The sequence below is a fragment of the Eulemur rufifrons genome, chromosome 5 (assembly GCF_041146395.1).
Source record: "Eulemur rufifrons isolate Redbay chromosome 5, OSU_ERuf_1, whole genome shotgun sequence".
Lineage (NCBI taxonomy): Eukaryota > Metazoa > Chordata > Mammalia > Primates > Lemuridae > Eulemur > Eulemur rufifrons.
In genome coordinates, this window is record NC_090987.1 from 33972835 (window position 1) to 33988985 (window position 16151).

Sequence of the window (16151 nt, forward strand, 5' to 3'; positions counted from 1 at the left end):
TTTAAAGTTGTTGATTTCAAGAACAAACACTTACCTTAGACAGGTCCAAGTATGGGATGTTATCATTGACATCGAGGATTTTGATGTTGCATTCACACTCCGCTGACAAGCCGTCCGCCCCACCGTCTCGGTCTGAGCCTCTTACAGCAAGAGAGTACTGGCTGTATTGCTAAAAATACAGATTACAAGCAATGTCACCCTTGACCTCAGCAGTCTTCACTCTTATGTAAAGTTCTTTTAAATATTGGCTCAACGTTTACTTAAATCTATGATAGAGGTAGGGGCAACGCAGAATGTTGAAAATCTACAAATCTCACATGTACATTCCCAACGATACTTAATCCAGCAGCATTTAAAAGAAAGCAATACTTTTTCAAAGGTTTCATTCCTTATTAATCATAGTTTTTGCAGGAGTTAAAAAGTTTATAAAGGGTGAAACAAACCAGAATGACCAAGAGGTGAGAGATTAAGGTTTACCAAAAAGTTATGGTATGATAATTCCATACCCTAAATAATCAGCCCGAGTGTGCAAGAAGAATGAAGAGATGACAAATGGTTCATATTTTGGGGAGGCAGTGGGTTGTAACAATGGAGTTATTGATGATTTATCTATTCTTGATTCTATTCAATGGTGGTTACTTTTTTAGAAGCTGGTAAAAGCTATGGAGGCTTTCCTAGACTCGTGTATAAATGCATACTCATTCAAACTTATGGGTCTAATTTTACGGGTTTTATAGTTAGAGACACCTTGAGGTCGCTCCATGGACCCTAGATTAAGAATACCTCCTGCTCTGGCTGGTTTCCCAATGGCTGCAGAGTTCCTTTACTTTTGACAGTCTTTTCTTACAGCATTTTACCACTAAAATTCTTTTCAAGTTAAAGAAATCCCATTGGGTTGTTCAAGAAAGTTTGAGAGAGAAAAAGCTAACTAGTCAATTTCTTCTAATGGTAATTTTCAGACAGGTACAAAGGGAGATTTAGATAATTTAGGAACTGATAACATCTAGATCATGAAGGAGTGTAAAAATAATCTGATTCATCCTAAACCTAAGAGTCATCAGCAAGGACATTGCCATTTTTAAGCAACTATAATAATTAAAATAAATTTAATTGAGTATTGACTAGAAAATACAGTTTTCTCACTGATACCCGTAATGTACATACAGGTCAGCTACATTCTATTAAAAGATAATATTTTTTAAAAATAATGAAAAAGTAGATATTTTTAAATTATGTCATGGTATTACAGGGCATGAGAGAAATCACATAATTCTGATTCTAATCTGTTAACAATGACTAGTTATTTTCTGATTTGTAAATGAAAAGATTGGTCTTAATGTTACTTAATTTCTACTATCCCACCATTCTGATCCCGCGATTCATTTCCCAAAGTAAATAAATAGGTGAGGTATCATCAATAAATGTTACATAGAAAGAAAAAAAAAAAAGAGTTCTGTTTTCAAAGGAGCTTAGGATATGCTGGCTTAAAGAACGATACGCAAGTTTCTTAGTCTTGGAGCCTCTACCATGTTCACATGGATTATAACTTCCCAAGATATGAACATAATTGTGAGTGTTTCTTAAATGTATTTCATTATAGAATATATATTTTTTTTAAAAAATGGAGATTTTGCCTTTACCTTATGCATATTTTTATGCACTTTCACAACATAGTTTTCTTAAATGGAGACAAGTTTTAATTAATTGATTAAACGAAAAATGTCAGTATAAAATATAATTGAGGGATCTCCATTTTTTTCATTTTCCAGATATTTCTTATGTCATTACCATTGTGTAAAAAAGTTATATAATTAAAATTTTAAAATATTATTTCCTTTTTCTCTTTCTCTCTTAGGTTATCATTGCTTTTAGACTAAAAACACACCTAAAGAAAAAGAATTACCTCTCTGTCTAGAAAATTATTCATTGTTCGAATTTCTCCAGTATTTCTGTTGATAATAAACATTGGTGAATCTGAAGGTTCCTGTCTTATGATCTTGAAGGCTATTTTTGAGTTCAAATTATTTGGTTCATCTGCATCAGTAGCATTGAGTCTCATCACCAGTGTATCTAGAAATCAAGGAAAATTTATTGCAAATGGACAATTTACATGTTTTGTTAAAGTATAATATATCACCTTCCAAACAAAGTGTTAGAATTAGTTGGCCCATATAATGTGCATGTCACTATCTTCCCTTTATACTCCTTCAACATATGAATATCTTAGCTCTTTTCTATACCTTTGCCCTAACAGAAAGTTCACATTTTAGTAGGAACCTAGACATCACTGTTAGTTGGAAAACAAAGGAAATGTGTTATTCTGGCTTTCTATTTCTTAGTCTAGTATAATTTTTTCTTCTTTTTTGTTTTTTAGGATGCTATGGCAAAACAAAATGATATTAAGACCAGACCAACTTTTTCCCAACTTTAACACTTTCTAGCTATATCACCTTGGCCTCAGTTTCCACATCTAGAAATAGGATGGTATTAGCACCATCCTCATTGAGTTCATGTGAGAATTAAATAGCCAATAAAAGAAAATGATATAAAGTTCCTATTGAATAATGCACATTTAATAAATATATATTATTATTCCATTTTGGATGGTTCTTTGTTAAATACTAGGTAACTAGTAGATCTAAAGAATGCTCATTTAACTACATACATTGTCCTGTCCCTTATCTTTTTTCATTAATCTTATAAGTAGTTCTGATGAAGAATACTGGAGTATGTGAAAAGCTGCCACTGCTCATTCACAAACTAGAATTCTTTTCTACTCTTTAATTCCATTTCAAACACAATTTTCTTACAAATACCCCAGGGTCTCTCTCTCTCTCTCTATCTCTCTCTCTCTCTTCATTTTAGCATCATTTGAAAAATGTTTTCACTAGGCAACTAAGTAATAATAGGACATTTATATAATTAAATGAATGCAACTATTAACAGGAGTGAAGAAATCTACATGTCTTGATATGGAAATATGTTCAAAATATACCTAAATAAAAATTCATGTTGTGGATTAGTATGTAAAAGATGATCCCATTTATGTCCAAAACCATGTTATTTCTGTTCACGTAATTATTGACTGATTGTCTGCTTGCCTCTGAAGAATGGTACTAAGGGGATCAAAGAATGGATTTCCATTCCCTTTTTACTTTCCATATTGCATGAATTTTTGTGAGCATTTTTATAATAGTATTTTTAGAAGTTGAAAGTATAGGTACAGTACTTTAATGAATAAAAGTAAAGTGTAAGGACTTTTGGAATTTACAAGAAATTATACCACTTAAAAATCACTATGGTAAATTGAAGTTTTTTGTGTGAAAGTGATTTCTATGAGTGACTGTAAAGTCATTAACTTTTAAAAAAGGCAGTATGAACAGAAGCTGGTGGGATTATCCTTTAATGCAGTCAGGCTGGCAGGCTAAATTCTCATCCCAATTCCCCTGCCGCCACTGTGCAAAATACTTTTGGAATTTCTTGTTACCAATCTCCTACAGAACTAGTGTGTGAGTAACGTGAGAAAATCCTCACGGCTTTGGAGTTCCTCCTTGTGTATGACAGAGCTGAGCAGCTTCCATAGTTGAAGGGAAAAACTTTGTTCTGCATCTTCTCTCTAGCTTATCTCTTACATTCACGATGTGTACCTTGACATAGTTTAGCCTTTAGTTAGGTACCTGGCTGTTAAGAGTGATCTGGAAGCCAATATATTACTTACTTGCATTGGAATTTTCTTCTATTTGTCCTATAAATGTAGACATCGAAAATACTGGAGGGTTGTCATTTATATCCAAAACCCTGACTCGGAGCTCTAGAGGCCTCTCTAAATCTTGGCCCAGTGAATTCAGAGCCTGGCAGTAGATCTAGGACAGAACAGAGAAATAATTATACAGTGAAACGCATATGAACAAGGAAGGACAGAAATACTATGACTTCATAGAAGGATGTAATGATTGAGATAGATCTTGACAGAGAATTTCAACAGGTGGAGCTGAGAATTGCCAGGGTTTTCCATGCAAAGAGAGTCATATGAGAAAAGAAATAGAGTAATGTAGTGTTTGCAATTAGAAAGAGGGGCTTTGGGGGTGGATTTGAGAATGCAGTAAAGGAGAATCACACGGGGGCTTTAAAGAAATGTAGCATTCTTAAGCTAGGTAACATGGAGGTTTGTATTATTATTATTCATATTTGAAGCGTGTATAAGTGTAATGTGTACTATTTTACATTTGTGTGTTATTTTATATTCATATGAAAATGCATTGTGCTTCAAGAAAAGCTAATAGGCTATCATGATGATTTAAGTTTGTGGGGGAACATTGTGGGAGGAAAGGCAGGAATATAGCTTTCGAATTGAAGGTTAAGGAATTAAAATTGTCTGAAGAATACAGACAAGCTGCATGAGTGAAAACTGCAAGTGTAAATCCTTATTTGGAGGTGTTTTTGAATATGGATTGATGGGTTTTTAATAGAAGAGGTTACGAGAGCAAAGTAGGGTTTCTTTACTTTCATATTTTATGTTAAATATTAAGAAATGTTGACCACGATTATAGATGGAAATGGAAGTAGCCAATGGACCAAGCCAAAGAGAGATAAAAAACTGAGTTGGCGGAATAAAATTCTTGAAGAAATAGGTAAATATGGGACAATGGAAATGTCTTGGATTAAGTTGTGAGAAAAAGCAGAAAATTGATCCTGCTTTTGGATTTAACATAGAACCTTTCTGAGCTGGAGGAGAGAGAATTAATTGTGGGAGTTTGTGACAGATGGCTTCAGCCTTTTTGGTGAACTTGGTCATGAGGCCAACTGCTTGAAGTGACAGTGAGGTTGAGGGTTTGAAGAGAAAGGATGTATAAGCTATGTGACAGCTCCAGTAAGAATGGAATGAGAGTCAGTTAAGGATGAATGAATTCCCAAGGCACATTCAGAGCTCAAGTGAGCCTGACCAACGTGAATTTACAATAAAGTTGTTTGCTTAGAAAAGAGTCCCTCAGTAGCTCCAGAATGGATACTCGGCATTGGAGTCAAAAAGAACTAACATTCTTAATTGAATTAAAGAAAAAGGAAAAGTTAAAAAGTTAGATATCTGTTGTTCGAAACAAATAGTCGAGTTTGCCAAGGAGGACAGACTAGAGGTTAACATTTTTGCTGGCACTAAGTGGAATACTTCCTTGTCTCTTAATCTCCTCTGCATTTGTTTTGGGTCATGGAATGCTCATGAATTAAGAAATAACCAAAAATGCTTTATATTGTGACTCTTGAAATCAAATGAAGTATATGATCTGAGATTAAGATTTCAAGAATAATTTAGGGTTGAATTTATATGTTGACATGAAGCACACTTACAATGAAATAAGGGGTGACCTCCCGATCAACTATGGATGTTATATTAATTTCACCAGTTTTTTGATTAATAACGAAGATTCCATAAGGTGGTCGATCGATTCCTACTCCAGAGATGCGATATGTAACTTGCTGGTTTGCAGCACAATCTGAGTGAATCTGCACAAAGAACACAAGTGCAAATATTATAGGGAGCACATAAAGAGATTTTTGTTTGATATATGACAACTTTCTTGAGAATTGTTGCATGTGATGACCCTACTATCATTTGTAAAACGTTGAAGTAGAGAATTATTTTTTCCAAATAAGTGTAATAATTACAGCTCTAGTATTTTCAATGGTACTGACAACATAATTAAAAAATTCAATTTCTGTTTTTATCAAACAAGTAAAAAGTAAAATATCACTGTACTATATCTAGATCTATGCAGTCCTCATTCATGCATCAATTCATTCAAGTTATAATTTGATTTTGTATTATTTTCAGACTCTGTGCAAGCACTGGGGCTAGAGCAGGGAACTCCTTGTCTTCTTAGGAAGTTTACCAATGTCATTGCACAAGTCTGATCTTCAGATTAAAAAATTAAAAAAAAATGTAAAGTTTTTGAAGAAAGTTTTAAGTGAATTTATATAGGTGACAAGAATTATCTGATGCTGTGTAGAATCTCTTAATTCTGAAAAAGGCAAGAATGAATTAGTAGGAAAAAAGGAGACCACTCAAATAAATGGATATACAAACCACACCTTTTTCTTTGAAGTAAAATATGGTATCACTGTAAGCAAATCTTACTGGGGAGTCTCTGTGAGAATTTGTGTTAATGTGTGTGTGTATCTGTGTATGTATCTGTACGTGTGTGGATTTGTGTGTGGATGTGTTTCTGAGTGTGTGTATATGTGTGTGTTTAAAGGAAAATAAGGGAAAATGAAAGAAAAAAGTATGATAGAGGGCACATTGTGAATGGTAATAAACAAGCAAACAGGAATTCAATTCTAATAGATTGTGAGGCAAACAGGGCGCATGTTGAAGTAGTTCTTCCGAATGAAAGCTAAATTCATTATGTAAATAACTATATTTTTTTTCATGTAGAGTTTGGGACATGCTAAAAGCACATGATCACGTGTTTTAATCTCATCAGTGAGACGAGTCAGTGTTTAACTGTTTCTCAGAGTGCCTACATTGCTTAATTTATCCTTCTAGGAGCTTCAATTTTCATCATCAGAGTGACTATAGTTCTGTTTTGTTCCATAACTTCTCAGTGAGATATGTGCATAAAATATTTAAAAGACAACTTTAACCCTATCCATTCTGATTTTATGTTTTGGGGTTGATTCTTACTTTGGCAATTGGGTTCCTCTTTGAGTTGTCTTCACCCTCACGACAGGCGGCAGCGAACTTGATCCATTCACGCTTTTGCCTCCTGATGGAGTGCCACTTCACGGTGCCATTCTTCGCGTTATAATCTCTTACCTCGAATGAGGAGAATACAGTAATAGTATCGATTAGCTTCATTCATAAATCATATTCCACTGAGATTTTTGGAGGAGGGAGTAATTGGAATGTCAGCAAGAAAGGATGTTTAATGGGAAAGTTGGTAGTTTTGATAATCTATTCATTTTAGCATTACACTAACTTTACTTAAAAGAATGAATTTCTTTTTGGAAACTATACGGTTCCTCCCAGACCATTTTTTTCTTTTTTAAAAAAATTTGGGAAAACAAGGATTTGCTATATATTACCTGGATTCGGAATTCAGTGTTAACTTCGACCACCACCTACAAAAAAAATGAGATGATCATAATAGTTAATTTTTAATTGAATGCTGTAAAATTCATGGTATCCAATCATTTCAAAAAAATCACACAAAAGTCTTGTGAGTCATTAGAATTATTTTATCTGTCTGGAGAACAGGTGGATCTTGTTTACCCTTAGGTTCTGATGATGATGCTAAGAATTTTTGTTTTTACCTTTCAATTTTGCTCTTCTTAACTTTTTTTTTTTTAGCTTATGCAGATACTTGCAATCACTTGGGTTGGATATTTGAAGCTAGAACCCAGAAGGAATGAGGTTGGAAACTCAGGCTCTCTTAGTAAACCTTGTGCCAGAAGAGCTAGAGAGACTTTGATGCTATTCAGTGACAATCGACAATAAGTTATAATACCAAGACATTCGACTATAGTTTCATGATCTGACTGGCCACAGATGGAAATAGAAAAAAAGTTTGAAGTGAAGAAAAGATATATGAAGTATAAAGATATCTAGAAATCTTCGGAATTTTTGCTCCTTCATATTCCAATTCTAGATGGAAGATTTTCTCGTATTCTTGAAAATTTTATAATTTTTTTCACGTGCTTTGAAATATGAGAATTAAAATTTCTAAAAGAAAAACAATTTTCTTTATGAAAAAATGAGCTCATATTTGATGTTTTATTGTTAGTAATAAAAAAATACATGATGTAAATGTATCCTTCTGTAGTAAGGAGAGGAAAATACAGAAGTGTAAGAAAAAGTTGCTAGGTATACAACTTCCATTAATTTTTTTCCCCCTGCATTAAACAATTTCCCTATCGAACAAGTATGCCAGTCAAGCAGAGCTCTGCCTAGTTACAGGTCTGGCTTTGATCTTCACACATGATTTTTAGTGCAAAATCAAGATAATTTAAATTATTTTCTCTAAAGACCACAGGCATTTCTAAGAACACAGACATTTATATATTGAGTTTAATGTATCCATATGCTTGTTTAAGATGTCATAAAATATCTGTCTAAAAAATGAGGTGTGGATTTGAAGGCTAGTTTGCATTTATTAAATTTTAAATTACACTTAGAATCAATTAAAGATGGTGTAAACCTTAGTTTTTATTTCTCCCTAAATAAGAAATTTTCAACTTCTAATTGAAGTTTTTCAGAATTACAAAGTATGAAAACCATTATCACAATTTGACTTTATCTGTGTCACTGACATAAGAAAATAATAGTTTGCATTTAAAAATACTAATAACAGTAATTTTAAAATATAGCAAATTTCTTTTTATACTTGATTTCAATTTCACTGTTAAAGGAAATATAAAATTTTAGTTTCCAAGTACATAGCTTAAAAAAAATCACCACAATTGATAATTTAAGAAATATGTATTTATGGTTAATATTAGTATAAAAATAATGTTTTTATATTATAGGAATTACATACTTATGATATATATTTAATATTCATCATTATGATTATCACTCTTATAATTTATCAAATGATAACTAGGTACTAGGTAATGTGCTTGAAGAAACCCATGCATTTAATCTTCACAACAAATATATGTGGTCACTATTATTATTCTCTCCATTTTACAGATAAGGAAATTGAGGCTTAGATATTAACTTATGGCTAAATATAATCCAATACAATTCAGCATAAATTTATGCTTGAGTTGTGGGTTCTACTATAAAGTATAAGATAGCATATTCCCTCAAGTAAATTACTAAGTAAAACATGCTATTAAAGAATTGACATTACAACTTTGAGAACTCAAAAAATTCTGATTTTAATCTAATCTTATCCTTCTGATTGGTAGTTTTTCCATACAGCAGTATTAATTCAGTACAAAGGAAAAAAAAAAAGGAAATGGTCCAAATGGTTAGGACATGTAACTGAAATGTGATCTGTAGAGTCCATCTTGGGTGCAGAACTGAAATGATATTAATGCAAATGCATACTTCCTGCTACCTGTGATCTTATGAGCACTTCTGCTTCTCTCTTGTTTGTGAGTGTGGGACGGGGAGATTAGGATACTTTGTCTGTTTGGAAGTCATTTCTTCATAGCTACAGAATTGTGTATGCATCTGTTATCTGTTGTTGCACTTTCGTTACTGCAGCGAAGCATCAGTGCCTGCTGTTTGTTTTGGATAACTATGCCAGATGACTAAGAAATCTTTCCAACTTTATGAAGCTGGGTCATTCTTTTTCCCATGAGAGGCAACTTAGGCAGAAGACCAAGTAGGTTTCGCCATAGTGTCAGACTCTCAATTGGATTGGTAATTAAGAAACTGCCAAGTCTGCTTAAAAATTTGGTGGGTTGACCCAAGCTTATTTTCTTTTGCTCAGGGTCTAGAATAAATTCTGAAATGAAATCACTCCTAGACTTTCAAAGGCAAAAATAGTAAAACAAAAAGAACACTTTAGAGTCAGAAAACCTTCAATCTATTTTCTAAATTCTCTGAGCTTTATTATTTGTGAAATGATGGGAATAGACTAAATTATATAGGTAACTTTCCAGTTCTAACACCAAATTCCTGTGTTGAAGTATTTTGGTCATGGGAAACGCATAATGAGATTTTAGGGTTTTTTTCCCCCCTGTGGATCGATCAGAGATTATTAACTTTTTAGCTTTTCAAAATTACCCTGGAAGTTGGTGGGAGAGGTGGGAGGGGGCAGTGATTACTGGCTAAGAGCAGTTGAGGGTCTTACTAGAGGTGAGGAGGAAATAAACAGGAGCAGGGGCAGTGGGAACAGACAGGAGAAGATGGAGAAGGGGGTACTGCATGGATAGGATTGGCAGGGCTTGAGAGCAGATGGGATGGGGGAGTCAAGAGAGGAAGGAATTTCAGGGAATGGCAGTTTTAAACTGTGGGACTGGGAACAGGACAGTAACAAAATTTCGCAGATTGGAACACATTGAGTTTGAGATGCCAGAGAAATGCCCAGGTAAAGACGATCAGCACTTTGAAATATGCATCAGCACTTTGAGCAAAAGTTCCAGTTGGATATGCAAATTTGAGGTACATCTGCTCAGGCAGGATAGTTGAAATCATTGGAGAATTTGAAATTCCTAAGGTAGAGGATAAGCGAAGAAACAAACTGTGGCTGAGGATAAAACTAGGGGAATGCCTACATTTATATACCTGAGAACAAGGACAAAAAAAGAAACAAAGAAAAAAGGAGGGAAGGAGTGGCCAAAGAAACAGTAGGAAAATATAATGCTTTATAATGGATGTCAGAGGAAGGGGAAATGGAAAAAGAGGTGGGGTTGAAAGAGTGTCAGAGGTTATTAAAAAAAAAGTGGAGCAGAGTGAATCCTGAGGAAATCCTGAGGTTTTAAATGACCTTCAAGTGCATCTTTTCAGTTAGCTGTAGCAAGTACTTGCCTGACCTAAAACGGATTAAGGAGTAAGATGGAGGAGGAAGACATAAAGATGGTTACTTTTTCAAGAAATTTGTTTATTAAAAAACCCCAGAAAGATAAGATGGTAGAATTTGACATAGCATTCAAGGACATTTTAGCTGGGAGAGGGATACCTGTGGATTTTTGAAAGTTAAGAAGGAGAGTAGGAGATTTTGATTTAAAAGAAGAGAGGTTCAGAAAGAAGATACACAGGAGGGAATAGGTAGAAAAAGAACAGATTTCCAACACAAAAGTAAGGAAGAGAGGAAGGCTGGAGATTAAAATCAACCAACTAGGAAAGGGATATTGAAGGACGTTGTCCTAAATGACCTAGACCCTGTCTCTGGACTAAGGGTGAGGTTATTTTCTGGCAATTAGGGAGTAGTTGGGATTCAGAAATAAATCTGGAAAGTGCGCTATGAAGACTGTGATGAAGATTCACTTAGAGATGAACACAGGGATTGTCAATCTGGCTGAGTGTATCTCAGCTCTCTTGCCCAGTGGATGTGTGTGTTGGGGTAAGTCACTAAACTGTGCCTCAGTTTCCTCATCTGTAAAAGCCCCTTCTAATCCTAAAATTCTATGAAAGCAGTAAATAATTCATCTAAAGTGCATCCTTGGTGAGTCTTTCCTTCCTCTCCGTTTTAGGAACCAATCCATTTTTTTAAAAAGCCATAGGGTGCAAAACTGCATGCTACTTTTAATGATTACCTAATTACAATCAGTTTTAGTCTTTTTTTATACTGAAGTTTAGACTTCTTTGCATATTATAAAAATGGATTTGAGAGTAATAAGTAAGTTTTTTAAGAAAAATTTCTTGCATTTAATAATTGTGAGATGGTTTTCCACAGTCACTTTGTAGTTTTTGTTCAGCATTAAATTCTAATGTATTTGTTGACTGTTATATATCTCACAGGGATGAACTTGAAACAAAACCAAAATACAATAATTTGCTTCTTTCTAAAACCTCCTCTCTTGTCTTTCCTTTGCACTGTTCTGACAAAAGGTATCAATCTGGGGTTGACAACACTTCAATGGGTTGACTTCTCTTCTCGATTCATTAGTCTGTTTATTTATTTGACAAGTACACATTGAATGAGTATATTGTGGATCCAAGGCTAGAATATGACTTTTAAAGGGCTGAAGCCCTAAAAATATTATAGTAAGCTTCAGATGAAATGCAAAGTAAATGTAATACTATACCATAAAAATATTAGGAAACTCCAACATACATGATTATTTCTATATCTGATACTTTGATAATTTTTTGGAGTGTGTGGGGGAAGAGAAACAAACTATCCAAAAATTTCCTTCTGGTACCTCTGCTGGCGTGTGATTAGATGTCTATGGTGCAACTGTGCACTGGAGCAAGGCAGTATGAGGGATACAAAGGTGAATCTGCCACAGAATCTGCCTTCAAATAACTTACAGTCAACTAGTTTTATGAGCAATAGGCAGCCATTAATTTGTGGAGATATGGATTCTCATTAGACAAGTGTCTATGGCACTCTATTCTCATAGATCAGTTAATTAAGAGCAGGAGTTAGCAGCCCGTGACATTTAAAAAAATTCAGCCTGAGTAAGTCCATTAAAAGAATTTGCGTGCCAAGCATAACCAGCGAGGGTGGCATGACCCAGCACTCTGCAAGGGTGTTGCCTCAATGGAAGGAGCATATTAAGCCTAATTGCAAAGCCAAGCAGAGCGGGCTTCCTGCTGATGCATTAGGCAATATCTGTTAGGACACAGGGATAATCAGCAAAAATGTTTTTGATGAATGTATAGTGGAGAAAAATTATCAGGAACTAAGTGCTCTGGGTATAGACCAAGAGTGTCATTTTTCTAGATTCATGAGCTTTGTTAAATAGGTGAATCTTGTCCCTTAAGGCCAGACCTTCAGATTTAAGACAGCATTCTCCGGTGCTTCATATTTTCCTATCGTCTAAAACAGGGATGACAAAATGCGTTTACTCTGTGGCAACTCAAACCAATTGAGCGATGATAAATTTGTACTCTTTTATTTTTGTAAAGGTGTAGGAAGATGTTGATCCTAAATCTGCAGTGAAATAACACAGCTTTGACGAACACCGTGTAAATGGAAACGACTATGCTTACATCCAATTTGTAAGTTTCACTGAACAGGTGAATAGACATATTCCTTCCATTTTCCCTAAAATATTTTACTGAAATAATCACTATAATATGTACAAAAGAAAGCATAAAGAGTCCTCTCTTTGCTTGCCTTCTATTGGTCTGTAGTAGTTTGTTAGTGCTTCTCTTGCTTTAGGTATCAGTGAACACAACTATGGGAACCTAAGATGTCTGGTTCAAATAAGTTCATGAACTATGTAATCAATTGTGTATTATTTTCTGTGTATTTTAGCCTGAGTGCTGAGAAGTGCTCTGAAAAACACCTGCTCAGATCCTAAAGAATTTCAGCTAAGTTCAGATTATGGAGTTAGTGTATCAGGTGGTCAGAGGGTTTTTTCAAAATGAAATATTAACCCGTAGAAAGAGGGGAAGATCAGTTAGTATGATAAACTGAAGACATCACATCATTAGTGGTAATAGATAAAAATAATTTTCTCTGCCCTTTGAGCTTGAGCTGCAGAAGTTTGCCTTTATAGAAAAAGACATCTTCAGATTTGTATTGATTTGAATGGACTAATTGAACCTGGCAAAGTTCAGAAATCATTAAAACCACAGAAATGCCCCTGGCTCTCTTTTGCTTCCTCACTGTAACCATGCTGTACTTTTTACCTTTGTCACAAGCATCCACGTAGATTTCCTATATTTAGTGCCTAGGTAATACTGTTTTCTGGCTTACAGAAAGTACTTTCCAACTCCTCCCTTCACTCCATACATTGACAGTAGAGAAGAAGAAAAAAAGAAAAGAAAAACAAATGCAAAGTTAACGAAATGTATTTGGCTTGCAGTGTGTTAAAGCAAGTGCAAGCTCTTGTCTGCCCAGGAGCCTTGTCTGGGTAATGGAGTGGCCATGAAGCAATCTTGGTCACTGTAAGAGCAGCTCCTCCAGCTTTATTCTCCCTGACTTAATCCACTCATTCAAACAAGATCTAAAACCTTCACCTATATTAAGCAGAGCACACAATAGGCTTGTAAACAGATAGTTGCCCGGCTCTCAAACAAATTGGTTTTAAAGTTACTACCAGCTTAAATGTCACAAAGGTCTTAACAGTTGTACAAATGTGTTTCCTAACATGGATTTGCATTTATTGACTTTGAGCAGAGATGAATATAAAGACTTTATATAGATTTTTTTTCTTTTTTTGGTGAAAGCAAGCTTTTATAGTGAGACTAGCAGAAAGATAATTGGAAGAGTTTGCCTGTAGTGATGGTTGTTTTTTGGAGGAAAAAAGTATTTTAAAGCAAAAAAAAAAAAAAAAGACACCCCCAAAAACCAGATTAGCTAACTCCAAAGGACAATTATCAAAATCACCTGGTAAAATTGGTAGTTAAATTATGATCTCCACACATTAGAAAGTGAAGTGTTTTACCAAAAAATGTTATGATGTCATGTGAAAATGAAACATTTTAATTCATTATAGTGTAAGTTCTTTGAGAAATAATTTTCATGAGGCAGATGGGAAACTTGTGATGGATTCCAGTATAAAATATGGTGGCCTCCTCTTCCCGTGCCCAAGGAAACCAACCCCCCATCAACAAAATAACTATCCAGGCTCAGAAAATAAAATACAAGTGACCAGAAACCTCACTCCAAAGAAAGTTCAATAAAGATATATGATTTTGGTAAGGATACATTTTAATGAAGAATGACTGAATAAGAGGTGGCTAGTTAAAGCAGTTTTATAGGATGTAATTAATCAGAAATAATCACATAAATCAAAATATAAAGCACATCTTATAAATTCCATGAAAGTTAGTACATAAGTGTGTGAACAAACAAATCCGCTGAAACTGTAATAGGCCTTAGTGGATCAAATTTATATGAAATTAAGAATAAAAGTATTAGATTATTGGCAATACACAAATGCTCCTATGTTCAAATGATATACTGTATAATGTTCATTGATCCCTCCTCCCTACTAAGTTATGATAGCTACTGATCCTAAATATCCATAAAAAATCCATGGAGTAAGACTAATGTTTGAAGAACAACTTAGAACTAAAACCACCAGCTTATCGATGCTCATTTTTAAGTAAACCCACTGATTATGATCCATCCTAATTAATAAACTGAATTCAAACTGTCCAACATTCCTTGAATCAAAGATCGGACTTGTTATTATACCAACCCAACATTCCAGCTCAAAAATTAAGCAAGTAGAAACACATGTGAACCACAGCTCTGCATCCTGCCAAGCTGGAGGGCAATTTATCTGGCACCTGCTTTTTCTGGATTACATTAACCTTACTATGAGAGAAATTGTGATTTTCAAATTTTCACCGAAAGTGAAATTGATGTAACATGTTAGTGTTGCACGTAGCATTATCTCTACAAAGAGAAAACTAATAACATGTAAGGGGAACAATGAGAAAGCATTTCATTACATGTGTCTGACCGTCAAATGTAGAACTTTTATATCACAGTCATTACTGACATTCCAGTAGTAAGAACAAGTACACTAATAATTATACTGACTCTTTAATTACAGCCATTCCTTCACCTAATATGTCATTTATAAACCTCCTTTACTGCCATTTTTTGAAACTTAAAGTGTTGTTTTAAATAAAATTATAGTTAAACAGTGTGGGGCTTCCAATAGTTGTAATACAGGTTCTAACCACACAGAACTAATGAGATTATTTGCATAGTGAAGTCAGTCACAAACTGCTATGATTTTAATTCATATGGATACTATTTTTGTGTTTTAAAAATTATAGTGACCTGACCAACAAAGATATCAAAAGAACGGAAAAATATTTAGGTTAAAAATGAAGACACACCTGTGATTATTTAGTTCACAAGCTCACCTGCAAACGAGAATTTGAACAACAAAATACTACTAAGCAGTGATGTGAATTTCCTAAATTCAGTATTTTCCCAGCATGACTTAGCAATGACTTCAATGTCAGAGATGTGATATGATGAGTTGACACTGATGCATTAATATGATCTTGAGTCTTCAATTAAAGAAACACTATTTAAAAATCTAGTTCATAAAATCACCTCGTCATTAACATAAACTTTTAATGGGTTTAGGTTAGAAAGAACACCAGCTAACATTTTCCAAAAGGTTCTCCCTTGTTTACAATGAGGATGATTATGAAGGATTTTTAACAGAATCCACTTACCAGAAAAATGAACAACACAGCAGCTGTTCTGAAGAAGCTCCAGTCCATCGCTGCTGGGTTCTCTTACATCCAAGACCAAGGGAGTTTTGTTTGTTCTTCTCTGTTCTTTTTCTTTTCCCCCACTCAGCTGGTGTCTGATTAAAATAATTTCTCAGTAGATGTTCTTACATGCAGGCTTTGAGGTGTTTCTGCCTTCCTCTGGGAGAAGGACTGCAGGTACGTATAACCAGTCTGTATCCCCACCCTAAAAACTTGGGCTGGTCTCACTCAAATGCTTGACAAGATCATCATTGCTCCCAGGTAAAAGCTTAGGGACACACCCTGCTTCTAGCTGAAAAGCAACTCTCTATGGGGCAAGGAAGATTCACTCCTTTACTGAAGGTTT

The 16151-nt window shown here is 34.5% G+C and overlaps 1 protein-coding gene across 1 annotated transcript in view; it reads right to left on the bottom strand.

The window, feature by feature from the left end:
* Nucleotides 1–15814, bottom strand: part of DSG1 (desmoglein 1) — a 29719-nt gene extending 13905 nt beyond the window's left edge. Inside the window, exons 1-7 of the mRNA XM_069468145.1 lie at nucleotides 15767–15814; nucleotides 7078–7113; nucleotides 6677–6808; nucleotides 5344–5499; nucleotides 3719–3863; nucleotides 1904–2070; nucleotides 35–169 (exon numbers count right to left, since the gene is read on the bottom strand). Of these exons, the coding sequence (XP_069324246.1) occupies nucleotides 35–169; nucleotides 1904–2070; nucleotides 3719–3863; nucleotides 5344–5499; nucleotides 6677–6808; nucleotides 7078–7113; nucleotides 15767–15814 (819 nt within the window). The remainder of the gene's footprint in view (nucleotides 1–34; nucleotides 170–1903; nucleotides 2071–3718; nucleotides 3864–5343; nucleotides 5500–6676; nucleotides 6809–7077; nucleotides 7114–15766) is intronic.
* Nucleotides 15815–16151: the final 337 nt, after the last annotated feature.